At 41.7% G+C, this 24,557-nt stretch overlaps 1 protein-coding gene and 1 long non-coding RNA gene across 4 annotated transcripts in view; one reads left to right on the plus strand and one right to left on the minus strand.

Moving 5' to 3' along the window:
• SPAG16 (sperm associated antigen 16) overlaps positions 1 to 24,557 on the minus strand; it is a 360,034-nt gene that overhangs the window by 101,512 nt on the left and 233,965 nt on the right. For all 3 annotated transcript variants that reach the window (XM_064433595.1, XM_064433594.1, XM_064433596.1), the window contains exons 14-15: positions 19,321 to 19,386; positions 2,232 to 2,358 (exon numbers count right to left, since the gene is read on the minus strand). In XM_064433595.1, coding sequence (XP_064289665.1) covers positions 2,232 to 2,358; positions 19,321 to 19,386 — 193 coding nt within the window. The remainder of the gene's footprint in view (positions 1 to 2,231; positions 2,359 to 19,320; positions 19,387 to 24,557) is intronic.
• On the plus strand, positions 12,222 to 15,529 carry LOC135308549 (uncharacterized). The gene is made up of 3 exons (XR_010368952.1): positions 12,222 to 12,553; positions 14,150 to 14,347; positions 15,413 to 15,529. It is a non-coding gene; the product is annotated as an uncharacterized LOC135308549 (long non-coding RNA).

The raw sequence follows: 24,557 nt of genomic DNA on the forward strand, positions 1-24,557 counted from the left end.
CTACTAATGTAATTATTTTCTGTTTATTCACAAGTATGGAAAAGTCCACCCTTAAGCTGAGCTAAAGAAAAGCTGAGGCAGAGCACAGCTAAAACAGAAAGATTTATACACAACTTTTGTCACTAATTTATCTAAGATCTGAGTGTGGCTCTGATAAAGCAGGAAAGGGCTTTAGGCTGCTATTTAACTAACAATGCTGGTCTGGCATTTAGGCCAGGAACAGCAATCAGATCACTGGAGCCAGCAAGGCTCACCCCCAAAAATGCCATCGGGAGAACCCCAGTAACTCACAAACTCCACCTTTGGGAAGCACCTCCCACCTGGTGCACGTCATACCCACAAAGGTAACACCACTTAAAAATAAAAGGTGAGATGTGCTTGTCTGCACTACATTTGCAAAGATAATTACTTGAAAACAATACAAAGGAAAGCAAAACAAATTCTTCCATTAGCTGGGGCCTTCCTATCTCTGACCTCAATCTTGTTTGCTGATACCACCAAAGTTTTCATAAACCTCTTCTATCATTATTAACTTTAAATAATTATTGAGCAGAAGAAAAAAAACCTGCTCAACCATGGCTCTCTAATCTAGTAATTAAATCCACCTGTAAGAGCTGAACAATTTGTGTCTCTGACTATTAATGCAGTCAAGTATTTTACACTGGGTGGTGTAACATCAGCCAGAGAGACTGAGGGGCACAGCTGGAAACTGAGCCATGTTTTGATAAGGAAAATCAACAGAGGCTGCTCCAGAGGCGGAGGTCCTGACTGAGGCAGATGTCCCATTCCCAACAGGCTGTTAAACACAGGATATATTTTATCTGCTCTATCCCTCTTGCAGCAGGTACAGCGTGTCTCAGCCACGTATTTGCCTATCTCCACCAGCTGGAATTCCATCCTTTTGCATTCTGCCTCTCTGTGATCATCCACCCCAATCTGATATCTCTGTTGTGTGGTTACCCCTGCAGAGTAAATTTTGGATTTTGTCCAAATGATGGAAAAACGTGCCCATTTAGATTACCTGAAGCTGATCACCTTTCTAATGAAAAGTTCCCATCTGGCAGAAATATTGCAAATGCGTTTTTCAGGGGTGTGGTTCCACTGCAAATGACCCAACATTATACACCATAAACAAAGATGTGAAACTTCTTCAAATCCTCCTGAACAAAAAATGAGCTCTTATTCCAAATTACACACATAAATACAATAGTGGTTAAACTTGTCTTTGGGAAACTGCCCAAAACTGGACACTGTCAATGTATCTTTTCTCCCTCTGAAAATCAAATACCTTATTTAATGATACAGCAGAGGGATCCATGAAATCACTACACAAATAATATGGAATTTGATGTCAAAGTTTCCTGCCAAGTGACTCAATATATTGATAATATGCATTCCACAGTATGTGGGTCATTATGACAAAACACCATCCTATTATTTTTCTTTAATGATTCCTTATCATTGCTCAAATTCTATCAAAGCTTTATGTTTTATGAACACATAATACAAATGTATACTTATTTTTCAATGTGCCTATATATATGATGTTATATATTATTGTATTATATCATGTTGCACTACCTTTGAGTAAAACCATTTCCTAAGCTAGGATCTAATTCTGTGCTGCAACAGGAATGCTTGTCCGTGCTTTGGAAGTGAAGATTGTTTTAAAACAAACATGCTTTAGAATGGCCCCTCTTCAAATGAAAATGCAATGTCCACTCACAGTATTGCTGACATGGTAATGCATGGTTGATGATGAAAAATAACTGGTTAATTCAATTCCTTGTGCCTAGCAAGCAGCCCTGTCAGCACGATGAGGTTCTGAGGCACTTATAAGAGGACTTTGCAAGATTGTTATGAAATGCAATTCTAGAATAAGCAAATAAAAGAACAGTAATGGAGAATAAACACCACTGGAACACGGGTGATCTCACTAAGCTTTTTACCCCCATGGATCAGTTCTGTATTTTATGTAATAACATTGCAATTATTTGTACTTTTTGTTATCGTCCATTTTTCATTTTATATAAATGGAGCAGTAGTCCAACTTGGCAGTTTAGTCCATCAAAAACAAACGTATTGATCACTGCCTCAATCAAGCATTTCTTATTCAATATTAACACATCTGTGCTGCTTCACACGTTATCTGGCTCCAAAACTACACAGAGATCAGAGAGATTGCAAAACAAACCATGTTTTAGTGAGGAAAAGTTGTTTTAGAAGCCTACCAGAGCGATGAAAGGCCACCTGGTTGGCAGGATGGGGACCTGCGTCGAGGGAGAGAACAGGGAGCAACCTCCGCATGTCCCAGAGCTTCAGCACGCCGGAGGTGTCACAGGAAGCAATGCTGTCCCCCTGCCAGAGATGGAAACAAGGTCAAGGCATTGCTTCTGTCCCTCTGTCAACAGCAAAGCCTCTGGCACAGGGCTGGCCAGCCACACACAGCAACTGGAGTTAAACAAAGAAATAAATAACCTGTTATATGTGAGGTTATCACAGCCTCTTATCAGCTCTGTTGGATTGAATACCAACAAGACACTGTGACTTCTAAAGAGACCAGTTCAGGAGAAACTGGAAGTACAAAGGAGAAAAAGGTCATCCTCAATTCTGGCACCAGTGTCCCCTAAGAACAGGCCTTGTGGTTCTTTCTTCCCATGCAGCCACAGGATTGGCCTTTTAGCCCTGATTTTCACATGTTTTCCATGAGAAGAATAAGATGAGAACAGAACACACTCCTTCCCTGCTGTGTATTCCACAGACATGCTAAGGGACAACTCCCCATTCACTTCAGGGTCGCATTGGATGATCCTTCTGGTTTCCTTCCAGCTCAGAATATTCTGTGATTCTGTGAGAAACTCCCTCCTTTCAATGAGCCAGAAACATGCAGGGACTATGCAAGGAAAGAGAGCAGGACCATGTCTCCCATGCCTCTGTTCAATATTAACCAAAACCAAAACAAAGAAACAAACAAGACCTCCACAAACAAACAAAAAACCCAAACAAAAAACACCCTACCCCACAAGAAAAAAACAAACCCTAAACAACCTCTCTCCCCCCAAAAACCAAACCCCTACCTAAAAAGAGTTTTTTTATTATGTAGCATATAAATAAATGCAAAAATGAAAGAAGGCAGGGTAAAGGATGCCCAAACATAACTTTGTTCAGCTAATTCCTCCCACTAGAACAGAAAGAGCTGCCCAGCTACCCATGTAGAAACATTTACTTTTCATTTGAACCTCCTAAATAAAGATTAAAATCCCTAAGGCAGTTCAGCTGGTGTGCACTCATAGTTACCAATGTCTTCTACAATTTGTGCAAGTGCAAGAGTGTATTAAAGAATATTGTTTGGAAGGGGAATCACAATGATATGGGACTAAAAATCAGCTGAAACATGGGTCAGATACTGCATCCATGATTTAAAAAAAATAAATTCTTTTTTACATCTTCCACATAAATAGTACCTACAATAAAATGTGTGGTGCTTTCTAGCAAATAGAGGATTTAAGATCTTAAAATATCCATCAGCTTCTCAACTAGAAACTAATGGCTTGCAAAACACTATCCTGGTGTAAGTGTAATGAAAGCTTTAGGTTCATTTGGAGGAGATCTAAATGTCAAAACTCCATTCTGGCTTGTTACAGGGACTAATACAGACTTAACACCAAGAAACAAAGTAATCATTGCTCGGAGAATTCAGCAGCCAGGCTCTCAGCACCTGCTGTTTTGCAAAAAAAAATCAGTAACTACAACTATACCCCACCCAACACAGTGCCATGAGCATCTTGGCTCTTTGAACTGTCTCACCAGCTATGCCCACTGAGTTCCCCTTCATTTCATCTGGATCCTTCCACCAAGTTCAGCCTGTACAAAGGATGAGGGCAAGCAGGTTGGCTGGGAAACAAACAACAAAAAACTCCAAAATACAACAACTACACTCCAGACTGTTGTATGGCTTGAACTGGATCTCAGGAAAGCAAATTCTTAATTTGGGGTTAAAGACCCCATCATTGTGGATATGAGACTTGAGGAGTCATCAAATCCAGTCCCTTCCTCCTGCAAGCAGTGTTTTCATACATTTGCTGTGTTCCAAGTGCTAAAGTCATCAGCAGCAATTGCCCATCCACCTCATGATGCTGACCCAAAGCAGCCCATGAGTATAATAGCAGTGTATAAGTGCTTGTTCACATGCAACCTGTGTCCTTAAGGTTAAATAAAAGTGGGGTTTTGCAGCAAAACTCCCTTCTTGCCTGTCCCTGATGAATTTCAATTACTGTGTCATCCACATCCCACTTGGACACTATTTTCTTGGACTATAAATAATTAGCCCTTCCTTCTCTCCTTCCCGCCCTTTCCAGATAGCATTGAGCCTGCATTAATTATGCATACACCCATTGCTGATGTTTATAAAGCAACTCCTGCCAAACTGATCACCAATTTTGGAATGATATCACATTCAGAGGGGCTAGAGATGCACATCTCAGCTGATCAGAGCTGTTGACAGAGCTGGCACACAGGAGTAACTACAGAGTGGGATGTCTCCTTCCCTTAGGTCATCACCCATCACTCCAGTAAAGGAAAGAGGAAATGATTATGTGTGTACAAAGATCCCTCCATTCCCCAGCATAAATACTTGGCTTCTGGACCAGCTCTTCACACTTCACCAGCCTCTCTTTTCACCTTCTTCTGCAAAGATGATATCCATCTCTATCAATGGCCCACTTTGGAAACCACCAGTATCCTTTACACCCATTATTTCATATCCTTTAATATGACTTTGACATAGATTGCATTTTACTCTGGATTTTTTTTTTCTATCCAGAGAGACATTTAAACAAAAAAATTATTTTGGGTGTGTGTGTGAGTGGTAGTTTTGGTTTGGTTTAGAACATGCACCTTCACACTTGTTTAGTATGTGTCCAATAAATGAGTTCAATAAATCTGCTTAATTACAGCTTGGGTAGCTCAGCACTTCTGACCCAGATCAATGGACAGCCCACCTGAGTGAGGCTGCACATAATCCACTCAGGGCAGTTACAGGAGACACTCCAGTGGGTGCTCTGTGACTCCTCCCTGTGCCACCTACAGTTGCACCCATGGATTTTCAATATGACATTTCTCCTGTAAGCAACAGCACTGCCCAGCTGATAGATCATAGGAGCACTGGGAATGCATCCCTGGAACAGATATTATGCAAACATTGATCAGAGACAGTCCCTGCTGCAAAGTGACTGAGAATGGAGAGCTGACTTTGACCTTCTCACTGGCCCTGATGTGGGCATCGTTACTAGTGGCATAATTATGAGGAAAACACTCTCATTTACTTGCACTACAGGTTTTCCCTTCTATTCATTAATTTTGCTACAGTAGCTGGCACAGCACAAGACCCATTCCCCCCTATCTCACAATCCTGCCATCCCATTCTCTGCCATGTTTACTTTCTCCCATTACTACTACAGACCCCTTAGGTGAACAAACCTCCTCTCTGGCAGGAATTTCCACAGCCCAACTGTTTATGGGTGCTGGATGTACTGCACTACCCTCACTTGTTCTGGGCTCACTTGGCCAGGGCCTGGGGTTAATAGGACCAAGGCTGTGGGTTCAGCCCCTGCATGGGCTACTCACTGAAGAGTTGGACTCCATGATCCTCGGGGGTCCCTTCCAAATCAGACTATTCTGTGATTCTGGGATCTGTGAACACACTGGAAAGGATGAGCCCTCTGATCCTTGAAGAGCAGCAGTGCTGGAGAAACCTGCCCTAGGATCATCCCATTGTGCTGCATGCTGGGTGACCTAGACAAGATGGTTCTGCTCCAGAGGGTTCACACACTGTCTCAGTGGCAAAGATCAACTCGTTCTTGCTGTCACAAGCCTGCAGACATTTTAACAACTTCCTCCCAGAGGCCTGGTATAAACAAAGTGTGTGTAAAATGTAACAGCCAGCAGTGTATTTGGCCTGATTTCTGTGATTAGACAGCACACCTCATCAGGAAACAGAAGTAAGAAAACAGACTTCTGGTGGCAACGTATCAACATACACAAACAGGTATTTGATCAGCCTTGACACACTCTGCCCACAGACTTATTACTAAATGCATTAATTATCACTGATCCCGAGGCAGCTGCTGCACTGAGAACATCACATAATGATTTTGTTAGTGAGCTGGCTATTACACTTCAGCACTTCTTCGCTCTATTCCACACCTTATCCAAATCAAGTGAGCTGGAGATGGGGAATAACAACTTTGCAATAGGAAGAAATAAACCAGGACTGTAACCAAGCTGAAAAATTATTTGGAGTTACACACCATTCAAAGAAAAAGAAAAGGATAAGTCATATGTTAAATGAACTCGTTTCCATCTGGCCATGGGCCATTTTCAGAAGCTTTTAAGGCAGAATCACTTTAAATTCTCCTGTGAGCTTTTGGCTTTTTCATCCCTGCTACAGTTATTATTTTAGTCATTCATTGAAGAACCCCCTGCTTTGCTCATGGTTTTCTTCTTGTTGTTTCTCACCACACTAAAGTCTTTTTTTATGATGTATTTTGGATGCCGTATTTTACTGAACAGCGTGGTGGACCATCAGGGCTTGACTGATTTCCTACATGTAAAAGGAGGAGACAATGAGTTCCAAGAAGAAGAGGTGCAAGAGCAGATTCCCTTTGTTCTGATTTCCATTCACACTACATTTGCTGCTGCTCAGCCCAGTTTCATTAGCTCCTTTAATCAGAGAGCATGTAGAATGATTCTATAAAACTGGTCAGACTTGCTGCCTAGTCTATAGAATCAAGCTGGTACTGTTTCGTGTGTGCACGCTGGAGTAATTAAAGAATTTATACAAGGATTCAATTAGTTTGCATTCAAAGGCTGGCTCTGTTCCAGGCTCTACTTAAAGGACTTTGCAAGTCCTTTAATTGCCTTCACAGTTACATCTTCCACTCTTTACCTTCCTGCCAACTTAATGAACATCTTTATATTCCAGAATACCTCCCATTAAAAATGGACATGCTCAGCTCCATATACATCACAATTCCAATCTCAACTGACACTTGCAACAAACCAAATAATTGCTACATCAGGAATGAAAAGATTTATTTAGTTTCCACTAAGTTTTTAAAAAATCTATTCCCTTCTTCTCTTTTCTTTAAAAATGCATTTTTTTCCTTCTAAGTATTAATGACTAGCAATGGGACTAATCACCAGGTACACTTTAGGTAAATATTCCCTGAAAACTGCTGTTTCACACCTGTGAGAAGGATGAAAATCTGCATAATTATGTCTCTTGCTTATAAACACACCTCTGGATTTATTGCTGAAAGATCAATAATACATGAACCACATCAAGCTGCTTTATCTAATTTAAACTGCAGTGGACTCCTCCCAGGAGCATCCTCTTTACAGTTAAAGGCAGGTCAGTAGCTTTTCCATCACCTTTTGCAAGTATTTTTAAAAAGGCGAAGCGGTGACTGAACAGCAACTCCTTTTCACCATGACAAGTTCACTGCCTTGCAATCTTTGTTTTCAGGACACATGCAGCTGGATGAGGTGTGTTTTAAGGGACTTCTGTGATGACTTTGACATTTGCATCAACCCCAGTGGCAACAGATCCATGGTAGGCCCCTTCCCAGCCAGAGAGAAGCTTTATAATAATAATTACTGCCCCTTTCCATTACTCCTGGGAACCTGCTTGAGCTCAGGCATGACAAAGGGCTGATGAGTTTCTTACTGTCCTGCCAGTCCTGTTCCCAGGCTCTGAAGCCAGCAAAAGGAGTTTTGTTCTGTGTGCACAAAGCTGGTGGGAACTCCTCACCATTAAGTGCCAGTAGGCAAGGTGGCCACATGAGGAACAAACAGAGGCTCCAATGAGCTGCATTTCTAAGGCTCCCCATGGGACATCTCCTAAATCACTTAACTGTACCCCCATTTCATACACATTCAAGTGAATGTTTTTAAGAGAAGGAGTCATTACCTCCCACATTTACAGCATGAAGCACATCAGAAACCTGAGGAGAGTTATTACCTCAGGCCTTGTGGCAATGCAAAAACTAAATACTTTCCATAAAAATAATGAGAAACACTGGTAAGGCGTCCAGAGCCCTGTCCCTGTGCCACCCCATCCCACTGTGGAGCAGCAGTGAGGAAGAGCAGAGGGATCCCAAGAGAATCCAGGCAGAGGTGGGTGAAGTGCTGTAGTGGTTTCAAGGAAAAAGATTCTAATGTCCAATTAATCCAAATGAATTATGTAAAATATGATAAAGATGGAGGAAAAATGTAGATGCAGTCCATTATTAGACTAATGACTAATCAATCACCACCCATTTTTGAAATATCATGCTTAAAACATCACAGCTCAAATGAAAATAGCATATTTTTAGAAAGCCATGGAATTACTTAGCCTGGCAAAAGTACAGAGCTACACTGATTACACTTCCAAAGCGCAGTGGTCCATTTTTAACAATTATGTGTATCCAGAGTAGGGGAAAGCAGCGATGAACGGTTATTAACAAGCAGTGTCAGTGTTTTCACATCTGCTTTTTTCCTACCTTTTTCCTTTTATAGTTTTGAGTTCTGCATTGTGATCAAAGTTGCAGAGGACCAGCTATATTTCAAAAACCCAGAGCTCATGAAACTGGGCTCTGGCCCTCACTCCCAGTGACTTTTTTACAGCTTTGAATAGCCAGGAACTGGTGAGACACCAGCTCTTGTGGGGGTGAGGAGAACGCAAGATATTGATGCAAAAACAATAATCTCAAAGCTCCACTGTTAGTTCCTGCAGAAGAATCCTCCAAATTTCTTAGCAGCTGTCAATGAACAACTCCTGATTTTGCACTGAGTAGAACTAGTAGAAGTTGACCTAAGAAGGTAGCCATTGTTGCTTTCAGAGCATACGTGATGCTTCAGGTTTTAGCTTTTATAGTTTTCAGATTCTGTGCTGCTTTAGTGTGTAGTTCTGAGCTTCGTATTAGGGCATGGTGAGCTCTCTGCACAGAGCAGGGAGACAAAACAATTCCTTCTCTAGCTGGGGACCAAGGACAAATGATCCAAATCTCAGACCCAAAAGCATGAACAATGTGGACTGAAGAGAGAAAAACAAGAAGGATGGAACTGCATAACCTAAAGCTGTAATTGGACAATTAACTCCAATACGCAAATGGACCAGAACTTATAGAAGTGTGAGACCCCGTGAGCACTTGTCCATTTTGTGACCATTTTGGTTCATCTTGGGTGCAGCCCTGGCTGGGCTCTTGTGCTGCCCAAGGTGGATCCGTTGAGGCCTTTTAATAAATCCCTGCTTTATTCTTTAACTCTGTTGAGCCTCTGTTCTAGGTCAGCCTTCAGAGGGCATCATATGGAGACTCAGAACACCCCTTGTGCCCTCCAAAAGAGGAGCTCCACTAGAAGTAATCTATGGGAATGGCAGAACTTTGCTGCAGCAGTTTCCAATTCTACTGACTTTCAAAAACAACCACGGATCACGGGTCTCTAGTCTGTGTACATGCACTCTGCAGGCTTTCCCCTTGCTGTGTGAAACCAGGGAATCTCTGTTCCCTTTGTCACATCAAGGAGCAGGAAGTGCCTGGTGGTGTGTTTGAGGAGCTCAACACATGCTAGGATTGCAGAAACCCTTTGCATAAATTTACATAAGAAACCACTGCACTCCCTGCAGAGTTCCTGCTCACAGTAGTTGACATTGCACTTGAAACGGTGCTGCAAAGGGAGCAACAGCTTTTGCAGAGAGGTTTAAAATAATCAGTGTTGTTTTTCCCTTTCACCATCATAGAAGGGTCTGAATTCCGGGTGCTGTGCAGATGAATGATAACTGCCATTATTGGCTTCTCTCTGTATTTTTGGGAGATACCATGACTAAAGTAAAGTTAGGTGCCATCACTACCTGATTAGATACCCCTGAGAGCAGCAAGCATAAGAATTCCTGAGCAACACCATGTTTGTGCACAGAGATTTTTTTGACATTCAGTTCCAAATGTGAAAAACTTAGTACTATTCACTTCAGTAATGTTAAAATATAGATATAATACATACTTTCTTAAATTCATAAATTAGAATTAGTGGCAAGAGATCTATTGCTGAAATGCAAAATTGTTCCTTTTAAAATGCAGAACATCTAAGTCACTGAAAGAAAATGAGTGTCAGTAAAGTACATGTGCTTTTTTTAAAGAGAAACCACCAAAAGAACACACAAAATTAAGGAATCATTTAGTTTGAAATAGACCTCTAAGATCATCGAGTCCAACATAATATTTGCCTCCTTACCTTGTCTTTGGGTGTTTAGTAAGGGGAACTAAATGCACAAAGAAAATTAGAAATGTATTCACAGAAGCTTACCCAATTTTGAACTCCAGTTAAGTGTATGAATCTCTCTCACAGTTTTAATGTCTTTCGGGTGAAAGAATGATCAGTTCAACAAATCTCATCCCATTATTTTGAGAACTACAAAAAACCAGCTAAATATCTATGGTGGGCTAACACTGCTGAGTCCCAGGTGTCCCCCAAACCCACCCTGTGATTCCCTGCCTCAGCTAGACAGGATAGAGAGAAACAGAACAAATGTTTTGTGGGTTGGATTAAAGACAGGGTGATATCACTCACCAAGCACTGCCATGGACAAAGTAGACTTGACCTGGGAAAAAAATTATTTAATTTATGTAGGAGACCAGAGGAATGGTTAACAGGCTCAAAACAACCAGGTGGGAAGTGGGGTGGAAACAGGATGAGCTCTGTCTCTTTCTTCTCCTTCTTAAGATATATTTGTAAGCCCAACTGAAAAATTCCAGTCAATGCCTTCTCACATGCCTTGTCATGTCTGGGAATGTTAAAGTTCCTGAAGTGCCTTACTCAGTCTGGATGTGGTTTTAAATTTTGCCAAGTACCTTATTCTACATCAACGTTCTAAAGTTTGCAAGTCAAAGTTTGTTATTGAACCACCTGAAAATTTTATTGTTTTTCCCATGCCCAGATTAAATCAAACCACCCTCTCCTGAGCCCACCAAGCGGGACAGGGCATTCCACCCTCATGGATCTCACCGTCCCCATGGCCCTCAAAGCCCTCACGGTCTCCACTGCTCCAACGGCCCCCACAGCCTTCATGGCCCCCACAGACCCCACATCTCACATCCCTCATAGATCCCAAACCCATCACAGCCCTCAGAGCCCACAGCCCTCACAGATCTCAAAGCCTTCCCAGCCCTCAGAGCCCCCACACCCACCACAGCCCTCACAGCCCCCATGGTCCTCACTGACCTGAGAGTTCTCACAGACCCTACAGACGTCTATAGGAGACCAGAGAAATGGCTGACTGGCTCAAAACCACCAGGATGGCCACTGCTCTATTCCTCTGTCACCTTGAGTCCTTGACAGCCTCTGGGCCACTGAAATGGTGGTGGCCGACCTATGGCCTGTCCCTAATGGCAGCGACTGAGCCATGGCCTGCCTGAAATGGCGGCAGCTGATCCAGAGCCTGCTGAGAGCCCTGACAGGGCCGTGACTGAGCCATGGCCTGCCCTGAAATGGCGGCAGCCGATCCAGAGCCAGCTGAGAGCCTTGACATGGCCGTGACTGAGCCATGGCCTGCCTAAAATGGCGGCAGCCGATCCAGAGCCTGCTGAGGGCCCTGACAGGGCTGTGACTGAGCCATGGCCTGCCTGAAATGGCGGCAGCCGATCCAGAGCCTGCTGAGGGCCCTGACAGGGCCGTGACTGAGCCATGGCCTGCCTGAAATGGCGGCAGCCGATCCAGAGCCTGCTGAGAGCCCTGACATGGCCGTGACTGAGCCATGGCCTGCCTGAAATGGCGCCGTCTGTCTGCATGGCAAACTTTGACCTGCAAACCCAACACAGCACCAAAACAATATGCATTCCTACCCCTGATGGAATTCAGCTGTGCGTTCTCAATTATTTTCAGATTAAATCAATCTGATATTCATGTACCTTCTAACAGTGATATTTATTCAACCACAGATTAATTGCATTTTCATAACAGAGAAGCCTTTCCAAAGTTGGTCCTACTTTCATGCTTGCATAAATTCATTTTAAATCTAGTTTGGTATTCTACAAAGCCACATCATTTGCACCACAGATCCAGCGCTGTTCTAGCCACCCTGCTTCCCTTTGACCACGATTTGATAAGTGCTAAATGTATTCTTACCAAATACAACCCACCGGTCTAAACTAATCCCATTTCTCTACCCCACATGTAATTTAAGCCCTTTTGAAGACAGCTTTGCACAAATGTTGTTGGAAGAGCCGTTCCTTGCCCATTGGTAACCAATGCAAATCCAATAGCATCTATTTCAAGAGGTGTCTCAGGCCTCACAACTCAGTGGTTCCCAGTCCAGGCAGTGACAGCAACAGCAGAACAGGTAAAAGTTCCACAATTTGTCAAAAACGTCACTGTCACATGACAGAGTCACAGGGTAGAAGGTGGAGATGCTGTGCTGCTTCTCATGTGTTTTAGAACATGATCTCCCATGAAATGCCACAAAGAGAGGCACATTGGACCGTACTGCACTTGGGAAGTTGAATTTTAAAGAATCCAGGTGGACCTCTGCATTCTGATTTTGTTTGTTTTGCAAAAAGAAGAGTTTAAGAAACAGCTGGTAAAAAATGAATTATGCAGGGGTCTGGACCCATGGTGTACATCTGCCACAGGAAAGGCTGGCGTGCTGGGCCAGGAGATGCAATTTAGAAAAAATCCTTATTCCTTAGGATACACAAATTAATTCTTCTCCTCTAAGAAAGAAGGGCAAAGTTTTCCACAGTGCTTGTGGTTCTGCATGCTAAACAGTACTTGCTTCATGTACTGTATACACAGAGGGTCACATTCACTGCAGAACACAGAAATAAGCAAACAAAATCACATTAAAGGAGATAATCTCTGTTTCATTTAGTTAGCAGCAAATGGACATAACAGTATGTTTATATTTGTAAATATAAAGTCTGAAAACATAAAAGAAAATACTGTATAGTCAATTATTATCGGTTTCTGCTGAGGATCTTTCAAGGGCCAATATGACCTAGAATATAAAATTCTTTAAAGAATTTTTAGAAGTCTTTAAAGTTACTCAAACCCAAGCTATGTCAAAGCCATCTAAAAATGATGCCACTTTTTTTTTTCTTGGGCTTTACAGACCTGTCTGAATCCAAATGTCAGTGTACTACCCCAAATTTTTATCATCAAGTGTTGAGACGAAGCTTCATCATGTGCAAATATTTACATGAGCAAAATCTGATTAAAAGCTTCAATTAGAAAAGTTAAATATTTAAGTATTTCATTTGCTGCTGGTTCCAAACAAATGAATGAGATAGCATGATGGCAGACACCTGCCTTGCTTCCTATCCCACATTCCTCTTTTACAACATCATCATGTGGATTTGTTCCCAATATCCAATCTAACCCTTCTCTCTGTCAGTTTGCAGCCATTCCCCCTTGTCCTGTCACTCCAAGCCTTTGTTTCTCTCCATCTTTCCTGTAGGCTCCCTTCAGGCACTGAATTTCTAGATGGGTACTGAATTAATTTCTTGATGGGTTTGAAATACTCTCCTAGAGCCAGCCATGAGGAAGAGCAAAAGAAGGTCTTCTAAAATCTAAGCTTCCCCACGTTTGTTTGGGTGAATTGTACAAGATAGTTTGGGCTTTACTGTGAGTCCCTGAATGGTGACAACAAAGAGCACCAGAGGGGACTGTAAAATCAGAACTAAAAAATCAACTCTGTGCTAAATCATAGAATCACAGAATATCCTGGCTTGGAAGGGACCCACAAGGCTCATCAAAGTCCAAACCCTGGCCTGCACAGGACAGCCCCAAATCCACCCCTGTCCAAACAAAAGAGGGATGTAAACCCTGAGGCTGGAGGAGAGAGGTCCTGTGGCAGAATGAGCTCATCTCACATCTCATAATGCAAAGGCTTGAAACAAAACAAGGCAGATTTTCTTGAGCTGTGTATTTTTAGAGTTTGTAAACTTGACGGGATTGGGTTTAGAATCTTCAAACAGGTTTATGTTTATTTATATATAATGTATTTATATATGTTAGAGAGAATAGAAAAAACAGGTAATGCCATGTTTTCAAAGTCAACTTGTGCCTTGATGAAGCAAGCTGCTAGGCTAAGAGTTTTAATGATTTTTTTCCCCAGAAGAAATTATAACTGGGATTTTGATCCAAAAATAACCCAGGAAGACAAAACAAGCAGAGAGTGGAGGAACTGCATTTTGTGTGATGTAGGAGTGCAGAGGCAAACTCCAGCAGCAGCCCGTGCATTTACTGACACTGAAGGTTTCTCAGTGCCCACCAGCTGCTGCACGTGGCTTTTCTCTGCCCTTGGCTTATCGAGGTGTGTGACATCTATTACTGAGTTTTTCTTTGCAAATGATCTCTGATGAGAAACCTGAAATGGTGATGGGAAACTGAATGACACAAACAAGATGTGACATTTAAAAATCAGTCCTGGATTTGTGGGTTTTTTAATGCCACTGAAGGGCCTTGGCTGTGAGACTGTCTCTTTTCTCAAGGACACAGGGAAACAGTAACTCAGGAGAGCCACTCCCTTCCAAATCAATACATTCTCAATTTCCTTGGCTTTTAACAGTTAAATAAGTCCCTACATATTGCAGCTTCCTCACAGTAAGATCCAGAGGAATATTTTTATTTCTAGGCTATCTGCTGGACATATTTATCCAGACTTCTACATTAAGAGTATTGGAGTTGGAGAGCCAAAATTTTCAAACTGATCAAAAGATGGACCTATTCTAGTCTAGTCTATTCTATTCATTTTTCTACCCCATTCTACTCGAGTGTCCTCACAACATGTTATCTGGTCTGCACATACTGTGTAAAGCAAGCCCAGTGCTAACTGCAGGGTCTGTGGGTAACACAGAGAGGATGGCCAAGGGGAGGGAGCACTCCAGGAAACTTACTTCCAAAATTAGGGAATAACATGACTATGTCAGAGAATGGATGTAGAGGTGAATTCCAGAACAATTTTCAGAGTGATTCCTAATATCAGAAAGAGCTGTTTGCCACCAAATGAAGTGGGGGTATTTTGACACAGATTTTGTTCCTTGACATGACAGAGAGATGGAATAGATTTTTTTCCCACTTCTAACAGTGTTTGATGGCCTGAAAATGGTTAACTAATGATAATAAAAATCTGTACTTAAAATGTAATTCAGTTCTGTAATTATATTTCTTATGCATGGAGACAGAAATAAACTAGAGGAAGAACCTATTAGCCCTTTTGCATGTATAATTGAACATGTTTGATATTACTGGGTAACCTTTGTAAGCAACTGGCTTTGAGTTTATGCAAAGAGGTGAACACTTTGAATACATAAATAACAATAGGACCGGATAGGTTTTTGATTTTGTATTCTGTTCTTTTCTTGTTTGTGTCTGTTAGATGCAGTCAGACATCCCTGGCTTTATCTGGCTATCCATAGAAACATCTGAGAGATCTGACTTTTGCATCATTTGGGTGCAGTAATGAATAAGAACTGACATCAAATATCAATATTATTGGCCCAGCTAAATGGTAGCTGACATCCAACTGGACTGCTGAGGAGGTAAACAAAATTGAAATATTTTTTTTTGTTTAAAAACTGTCTGACATTATTTGCCCTTCAGTAAATCAATGGAGGAATGACCTAGATGCTGCTTGCATTTTGGCCTGGGGAGGTAAAATTGGGCAGTTGTTCTCAAGCATATTTTTCATAGTCTTTTAGGTTTTCTTAATATAACCAGTAATTCTACAAATACTTTGGTTTTTTTTTTTTTTTTTTTTTGTTTGTTTTGTTTTGTTTTAGGGAAACTTGGTAACCGCTGCAATGATTCCTAAACCTGCAGATATGACACAAACACAGCATGGCAAACACTTGGCATACTTTTATTTGGACACAAACACATATATACCTACACATGAGGGAGCAAACCTTGTTCTGCTTTAAATTCATGACTCAACCAAGCATCTATAGCCTTTATACTTCATTAGCAGAGGTGATTTACCATTGCAAGGGAGGAACAGAGCTTACCTGAAATGCTGCTTGGGCCATAGCCTAGTGCAAAATAAATATCTGAAACATTTTTCTCTGCAAAGTTACTGTGTTATGGAAACATGGGACTAAAAGGGATGGTGACAGTAACTTTTAGGAGGAAAGGTGCATTTTTCTATACCTTCAATTTAAAAGCAGCTATGTGAATTTTGCTCAAATTTTATCAGAAGTTCCACAGGCACAGAACCAACTTGGAAAACGGCAGGATTTAAATGCTGCTGGAAGTGTTATCTGTTAAGTCCTGACATAACCACAAGAGCAGAGGTTTCTGCAGGGCATGGTGACTCCTGTGTCCCAGCAAGGCAGGACCCAACAAACGGGCACATTCCAGGTGCCAAGCTGGCAGCTCTGTTCCATAGAGAACAGGCTAATTAGGGAATCTCAGAACTAATAAGAGTTCTGGCTGCAAACCTTGCCCACTTAACCAAAAAACCTATTAACTACAGTTTCAGAAGCGTGGTGTAGTAAATAACTCTGATTTAATCAGTTTTACAGAGCTTAATGAGGATTTATTCAATTTGTGTAAATGAATTATTCTTTTTAGCTTCTTCTTCACACAATACTCTTCCCCAAAAATACCTCTTAATATCTGGACATACTGCCTGGATGCTTTTCTGATCTAACTAGAAAATTTATTCCTTGTTCTTGTGTAATTAGAATTTCATATATTTTTTAACTTCTTTTGGCATCGAGCAGTCTGAGACAGGATTAGCACAAGTCCACTGGAGTGATGTAGGAGCCCACTCAAACTGACCCATGTCCAAGCAGAAAAAGGAGTGAATCTCTTGGGATCTCTCACCATTACAGCTCTGCACCCACAGAGTGAGACTTCTGGCAAAGCATGGCATGTGCAGACCTGTGACATTAGGATATAACGAAGCATAACAAAAACAACAAAAAAAATTCTAAGTAGGGTTTTTTCAGCAATCAGCCTTCAGTTTTGTCATTGTAGACTTCCTGGTCCAGGCATAAGCATTAGGCTGGACACTCTGGCAGTAATGTTTGTCCAAACAGTCCCTGATCAACGTCCAAAATCTTTTCCATGAAAGAAATAAGACTATTTCTACAAAAACATTTATCCTCATAAAATATGCACTTTTAAACAAAAATATTGACACTCGAAACACCTTAATCAGCTTGCTTAGGGTGGAGTATTTTAATTTTTTTTTTTGTGAGCAAGAAGTAGAAGATAAGAAAATAGTTCTCAAGTGCTATATTTGGCTGAAATATAGCACTTGCTTTGCTAGCCAGCCAGTGGGACAACTGTTACTTGTACAACTCAGGGCTACTACTTAATTTTTCAATAGCAGAATTAAGTTTTACAATTGCAATCACAGCTTCTCGAGTTATATTCCTCACTCACTCTGACCAATGCTGCACCACATGTTTCCATTTTTACTAATTCAATCACTGAGAATGTCAACCATTAATTTTAGTCTAGAGTTAATGTCAGCTGTAATGTTCCTTACCATAACTCCTTGCTTATCTGGAAGGTTATCAACACGTGGTTTTTCAGTTATCAACACATGATCTTTCTGTTAATCATTATAAGTCACAGGAGGCCCTTTGTGAATTAATACCCACATTAAGGACAGTGCTGTGGTATCTCCACAGGATTTCCCTCATCATGCTTGCTCCTGTGTCCTGGGTTGTAAGACGTGTGCATTCTCTTTCCCATCTGTCAGAGGTGGAGCAGTTCTCTTCTGTTCATGGGGCAGTTTTCTTTATCTCTCCCACAGCCAATCCTCCCTCCAGGAGATCTCTTCTGTTCATGGCCACTGAGTGTCCCTGCATGGCTGATCAAATTCCATCATCCCTCTGGGAGATGCTCTGCCCAGGGGAGGAGCCAAGCATTCCTACCTGGATACAATCTGACACTTGGGAACACCACAGCAGCCTTTGCCCACTGCATTCCCAGAGGAGCAGCTTTCTTCGCCACTGCATTCCCAGAGGAAAACCAGGCCCATCTCCAGCACCCCTGGAGCTTCAGAGGAAAACTCCACCCTTGTGCGGGATCCCTGCTCCAGCAGAACCACAGCTGGCACTGCAGGAGGGCTGAGCCCCCATGGGATGGGACTGCTGCCACCACCCTGAAACACAGGGAGTCAGGGCCTGTTCTGACTCTGGCAGTGTTGTTTTGTATCACTGCATTGTTTATTTCATTTTTATTTTCTTCCCTAATAAATAACTGTTATTCCTACTCCCATATCTTTGTCTGAGAGCTCCTTAATTTCAAAATCATAATAATTCAGAGGGAGGAGGTTTACATTCTCTGTTTCAGGGGAGGCTCCTGCCTTCCTTAGCAGACACCTGTCTTTCCAAACCGAGACATCCTGTTAAACACTCTCTGTTTCCCACCACAGTGTCTCAGGGCACTGAGAGGCAGGTTGTGCCTGTCAAATACAGATAGATGCACACAGCCAAGAAAGAATTAAGATGCCTTGGGAATTCCTATTCCCCCCCCTGACATCAGCTTATCCCATACCTTCTGCTGTGCCAGCCCCTGGGGTTTGCCCTACAAACACACAGGGCTGGCAGAGCAGTTGGCAAAGCAGCAGCTGATACTGAGCATGAGGAGAATATTCAGGATCTCCAGCAGGAAAAATTAGTACCTTGCTCTGCCTGTAATGAAGGTGTCAGTGGGAGCACAGGAAGCAGGGACACCACAAAGTTATTTTTCAGGAAAGATGGTCTCTGAGAGAAAAGGCTGCTTGTGGCAGCAGATGCTAGCACATGCCTCAGCACTTACACACCAGCTTTAAAGAGCAGTGTGGCCAGGAGAGTTGCAGGAATCATACATCAGAAATGTTTGGGTCATTTCAGACTATTTCATATGGTCTCTAAGAGCCACTGGGGAGAAATTCCTCCCCTTCCAAAGTTATCAGTCTTTCAGACAGGAGTCTGTCACCAATCCCAGTCAAAAAGGTTCCTTTCAGACAACAACTATAAATTAACCAGCCAGGGAAAAAAGCCCAACAAAAAATTCATTTAAGTAAAGTAATCAATGATCCTAAGAGAGGAGAATGGCTTAGACATCATGCACTGGTCAAAGGAGGAAGGAGGGAGCAGCAAGCTGGGGGCAGCTCTATTGTAACAGGCACTGGAGCTCTGGTCTGCTGGCAGGTGGGGCCACTCTGAGCCACCACTGACTCTAAGTCCAGCCCCAGAAGTCTCTGTGTCACCAAGAAGCAGGACAGTGTGGACCAGAGCATGATGGTTAAAGGGAAGAAAATAAAGGAAATTTGCATGCAAAACTTACCTTCCTGTTGAATGTAGCGTGATTACAGGAATGCACGTGACCCTGGAATGTGTAAACACGGACACCCTAGGAAAGAAACAAACAGACAGCATTTAGAGAAGTTACTGCAATGTAAGTTATTGTACAGCCTTGGTGTGAACAGAAAAACCTTGATTTTATGGCTGTGTGAAAATCAAGACACACTGTGTGATACAAAGCCAGCTCCTGGCTGCTAGAACAGGAACACATTTCACAGCATTACTAAGGATCTATCTCCTCACTTCACATGGTAGCCAGCAGAAAAGGTGCATTCAAACACCCCCAAGTAAAACCATTGCTCTGGCTGGAAGGCTGCAATTAGAAGGTGGAATTGCTCCTTCCAAAACACTCGGCTCCTGCTCTCAGGCACTGAGTCAGTACATGCCTCTTGATATTCCACACACACCAACAAAGGCTTCCTTAAGGAATCACAGGCATGAAATCATAATTAATTATCTTTTGTCATCTCTCACATTAGGCCATAGGTGATCTACATAGTGCAGTAACATATGCCAGATGTCATCACTGATATCTGGCCTGTTCTCCCAGTACAGGAGCCATCCAACCACAGTGTCTCCTGAAAAAAACCCTGAAGTCTTCAGGATGGCAAGACAGAGGTATTGAAAAGTGATGCCCTTCTCTGTTTTCATAGAAACCACTGGCTTAATGGGTTAAAAAAATACTTCCTGTTAAAAGTGAAGCCCAGCTTGGAGCAGTGCAATCATATGCTGAAGAACAAATTTTTCCTCTAAGAAAGCATTTCATTAGCCTTCAATTGAAAGAAAGTTTGTTGCATTTTTCTGGAGAGTTGGAAAAAACCAAATACAAGATCTGATATTCCAGACTCATCCTGGTCTTGAATAAATCTCACAGGAGCAGGGGTAACATAGGTTAATCATACGTCTGTCATGCTTTTGGAGCTTATATCATCAGCTTAATCCCATTTTATTTTCCTTATTAAAAAAAAAAATCACTCCTACTCTGACATAAGAAATTTGAATTCTGTTTTTCACTGACAAAATCTCCCACATTTTATCATCAGCATGTCTAGCAGCATATTCTCACTGTTTGCAACAAGCCCTTTCAGAAAGCAGTTAATGAGCTTTGACCACAAAGCAATTCTGGAGGGACACTCCCCGATAATGCTCCGTGGTTCATATTATATCTCTGAACCACTTAGGAGAACTCAGCCCAACAAAGCAGCAGTTGAAGGGGATTACATTGTTGTTGTAAATATCTCAGGGGTTAAGAGCAAAGAGGGGAAGGAGCTATTGAGGCTGAAGAGCAGTGTTGATGCGGGAACATATGGGGATTCATTATCTGCAGATAAATTCCAGTGGAAAATTAGGAGACAGTTCTTGAACAGTGAGATACAAAAACTTACTCCACTCCAAGTAATGGGGATAAAAAAAAAAATCTCATTACTATAAGAAGCTGCTTGAAAAGCCTGGAAATAAATGACCTTCTCCTGTATGTGATCTTTTGCCTGGACTTGGAGACCAAGGAGGCTCTTTCCAGTCTTGCTCATATGGCATTAGAATACAAATTTCTGATAAAGCCCAGCATTTAATGCTGCACAGAATTCCTTTTGTTTAAAAAAATGTCACCCAAAGGAGGGAGCAGGCTACTTTGGCAAGTGCCATTTTGTATCTCATTGTATTTTTAATTTACCTCTCTGTGTTGAAGTGGTTTCTGTCCAAGGCCACATGGCTATTGTGATCATGCTAGGAAATTGGTATTATTCTCATAAAAGGATTGCAAGGCAACAAGAGAAAAAGGCTCTGATCTATTAAAAGCTCTGTATTTAAAGAGCACACCATCTACCTTAAGCATTAAAGGTTACCAGAGTACAGTTCTTGAGTCCTCCATGGTTTTCAACAGAGTTACAAGTAGAAAGAGTGCAAAAAAACCCACTCCAAAACCCCATCATATTTCTAAGTTAGATATTAGATGTAGGCTGGATATCAGGAAAAGGTTCTTGCTCCAGAGGGTGTGGGGCACTGAACAGGCTCCCCAGGGAATGGGCACAGCCCCAAGGTTGCCAAAGCCCAAGGCACAGGGGGGGATTGTTGGGGTGTCTGTGCAGGACCAGGAGCTGGATTGATGATCCCAGTGGATTCCTTCCAGCCCAGAAGATTCTGTGATTTCTAAGTAATAAAACATGAACCAATAAATGCTGATACAAGGAAAACTTTAATAATTACCAATTCATGCTGAAATGTAAGTGTGATTACACAAAATTCCCTAAGACTGACAGGCAACTTAATTTGATAAAGATAACAGGGTAGGAGACAAAGATAAGCAAACACACATAAGCAGTGTAGTGAGAAAAAATGTCAAGGACATGAGATGTATCTTGTGGCCCAGCAGCAATATCGATTGCACCCAGCCCATGGTAACAAACCAAGTGTCAGTGCATGTTTTGCATGTAAAAAGTAGCCCTTGTAAAAGAACTGCTGCTGCTCAGCAGGGTGTAGTATTTACCCTCAGACACTCTCAAATACCAATACACACACAGTAACCTTTCCACAAACACAGAAAAAGCATGCTGTCACAAACCAGTGGGAAAAAAGAAAACCACATGGATGCTGCACAAAATGGATGTTAACTTTCAGCTTTCCCTCCTTAAGTCAATTCAGTATAAGGCCTCTGAAAAGGATTTTAATAAAAGTAATAATAATGATAATAAAAGTGAGACAAAGGCAATGGTTCTGCGAAGTGTTTCTCAATACTATCAAAACTTAATTTCCAAAGTGCCACTTTATTTTTATTCAGTGCACAGCTCAGGTTTTCTTTACGAACACTGGGAAATCTGAGTTTTGCAAACATAAAAACAAATCTGGAAAGCTACTACTTGGCTGTAATACCAAATAGTAATAGCTATTCTCTGGACCAGAATTCAAGTTAGCACTGAGCTTTCAGCACCAAGAGCTCAGCGGTAAGGTAATGAAATCCCTTTTGCACATGCATTCTGCTTTTCAGGCTTTAATTATAAAATAACCCACTATAGCACCACCAGTGCTTCATGCAGTGTGGAACTGAACAGGTTCAGGTGCAACCTGGGTGCATCTGCCATTTCAATGAGTTTCCTTGAGGTTCAAGTTGAGCAAGAACAAACATTTGGGACTTCACGTGGAAAAGAGCAGGGAAAAAGAAGGAGATGGACATTAGACAGCTCTTAGTTAGGGGAAAATTATGGTCCTGTGCTGTAGCCTGAAGGTCTCACTGACCATCACCCCTTACAGAGGGAACAACCCCAAACTGAGAGCAGGAGCAGCAAAAAAACCCACCAGAGCAGAGCTCTGAAACTGGAAAAAGACCCATTTCCCTCACCTTTAACCCATGTGGTCTAGCCAGTCTCATTGCATTGGACTTGCCAGCAGTATAAATCATGGAAAATACATTATTATTGTCAACTGAGTCCTGACTGAAATATTAAAGGAGGAAGTCTGAGTTCCATTCCCCCCCTTGAGCTATTGTCAATTACATTAATAACCATACAGTCTTTCTCTGCAGGAAATACATTGATAACAGCAACATTCAAAGAAAACAAAATATGAAGTGTTCTTCATTGTTGAGATTTTGGAGGTTTTTACTTATTATTTCCACATGCACACACACATATAATTTTCCAGTCTGAAATGCAGAAATTAACATTAGAATTAGTGGTTAGAAAGACCCTGGCATTATGCTGTGGAGCCTATCAACCCCTGAGCTTCCACTGAACCCAGGCATTAATTGCCTGCCTTGGACTGGAGCTACCTAAAAGACTCCTGAGAGAGAAAACAGTCCTTTGTTAGAATGAAATCTGGTATTGTGGAAAAGCAGCCTGATCTTTGGAGCCAAGGATCTGCGAGCAGTAATACTGCTGCAAAAGTAGTCAAACAAGGTTTCTAAATTCAAATTATTTTTTTGTTCCTACTTTCAAAGGATAAAAGCCCAAGATTTGGGAATCAATAGTAAAATTCTGCTGTAAATCCTCCCTATTGTGTATCCACACAGATATAGGAATAACAGGGTAAGACAAGACAGGCTGAAGACAATCATAATTAATTTGCTTCTTTGCATACCAATAATTAAGTTCCACCTTTAACTATGTAACACAGCAGCTGAATCTTCCTATACTTGTTTACTTGTTTTAATTACCATTTCAGCAGCAACAAAATAAAACTCCCAAACTTAACAAGCCATACTGCATGCACCTCTGGAGAAAACACAAAGCCAAAACCAGTAGGGTGTCATTTGAAAGCTATTAATGTTTCTCAAACTCTGCTCTTTTGGTTTTCTTTCTGGATTTTGCATGCCTTGCTGTACATGAACATCTGACATGAACAAACTCAGTTTACAGGTCCAGAATCAAGATAACAAATGCATTAGATCAAGCTGGGTGTAATACCCTAGCCACAATAGGTAATTATCTTTATGAGTTTGATATGAGCTTTTAGATAACAACATTTGAGTATGAGATTTATCAAAACAGTGTTCAGATAGGAGATTTATTTGTAATTTCTTGGTTCATTTAGAAATTAACTCAAAGAAATAATGTTCATTCAGAAGGACTAAACTGAGAAAAGTGTTCAAACCATGAAGCACTCAGCTGTGGAAATGTTCACCTCATTCTCTTTATTAAAAACAAACAAAACCTCCCAACAGTTCTTCATGAAAGGTTTAATTGTATTTGGGGGAAAATGAAAGTTCTGAGCTTACATAGGTAGAATTTTCCCAGCAAATCAAATATTGTAATGCTTTGGAAGCTCCCTTGGCTGAACCTGAACTTTTCCTAAAGCAGGGAATGTTCAGTGTACTGTGATTTCTGGCTACCAACTCACTGGGAAGCTCTAACCCTCCTCCTTCCTTGTTGGGTCTGTACAAGAGTTTCCATTTTCATAGCAAAATGTAAAATTAAAACTGTGCATCCTTCTCATTCCCACGCCTTATTCACAACATGGCCTGTCTGCCTCAGCCAGCTCTGGGGAGCTCCACAGGGCGTGTGGCAGATCCAGCAGCTCTGGGGAGCTCCACAGGGCGTGTGGCAGATCCAGCAGAACCGTGGCTCTGCCATCTCTCCTTGCCATGAAGTGGGAGACATCAAAAGGGACTTGGATCTCTTCACGAGAGCAAAAGGTCATTTTTAGGAGAGAGAAAACTCATTTTCATGGGATATGATGGGTAAGCACAAAAACTAGAAGAAATAGTCAAAGAATATCTGCCCTTTCTAG

This window comes from Passer domesticus, chromosome 10 (genome assembly GCF_036417665.1).
Source record: "Passer domesticus isolate bPasDom1 chromosome 10, bPasDom1.hap1, whole genome shotgun sequence".
NCBI lineage: Eukaryota > Metazoa > Chordata > Aves > Passeriformes > Passeridae > Passer > Passer domesticus.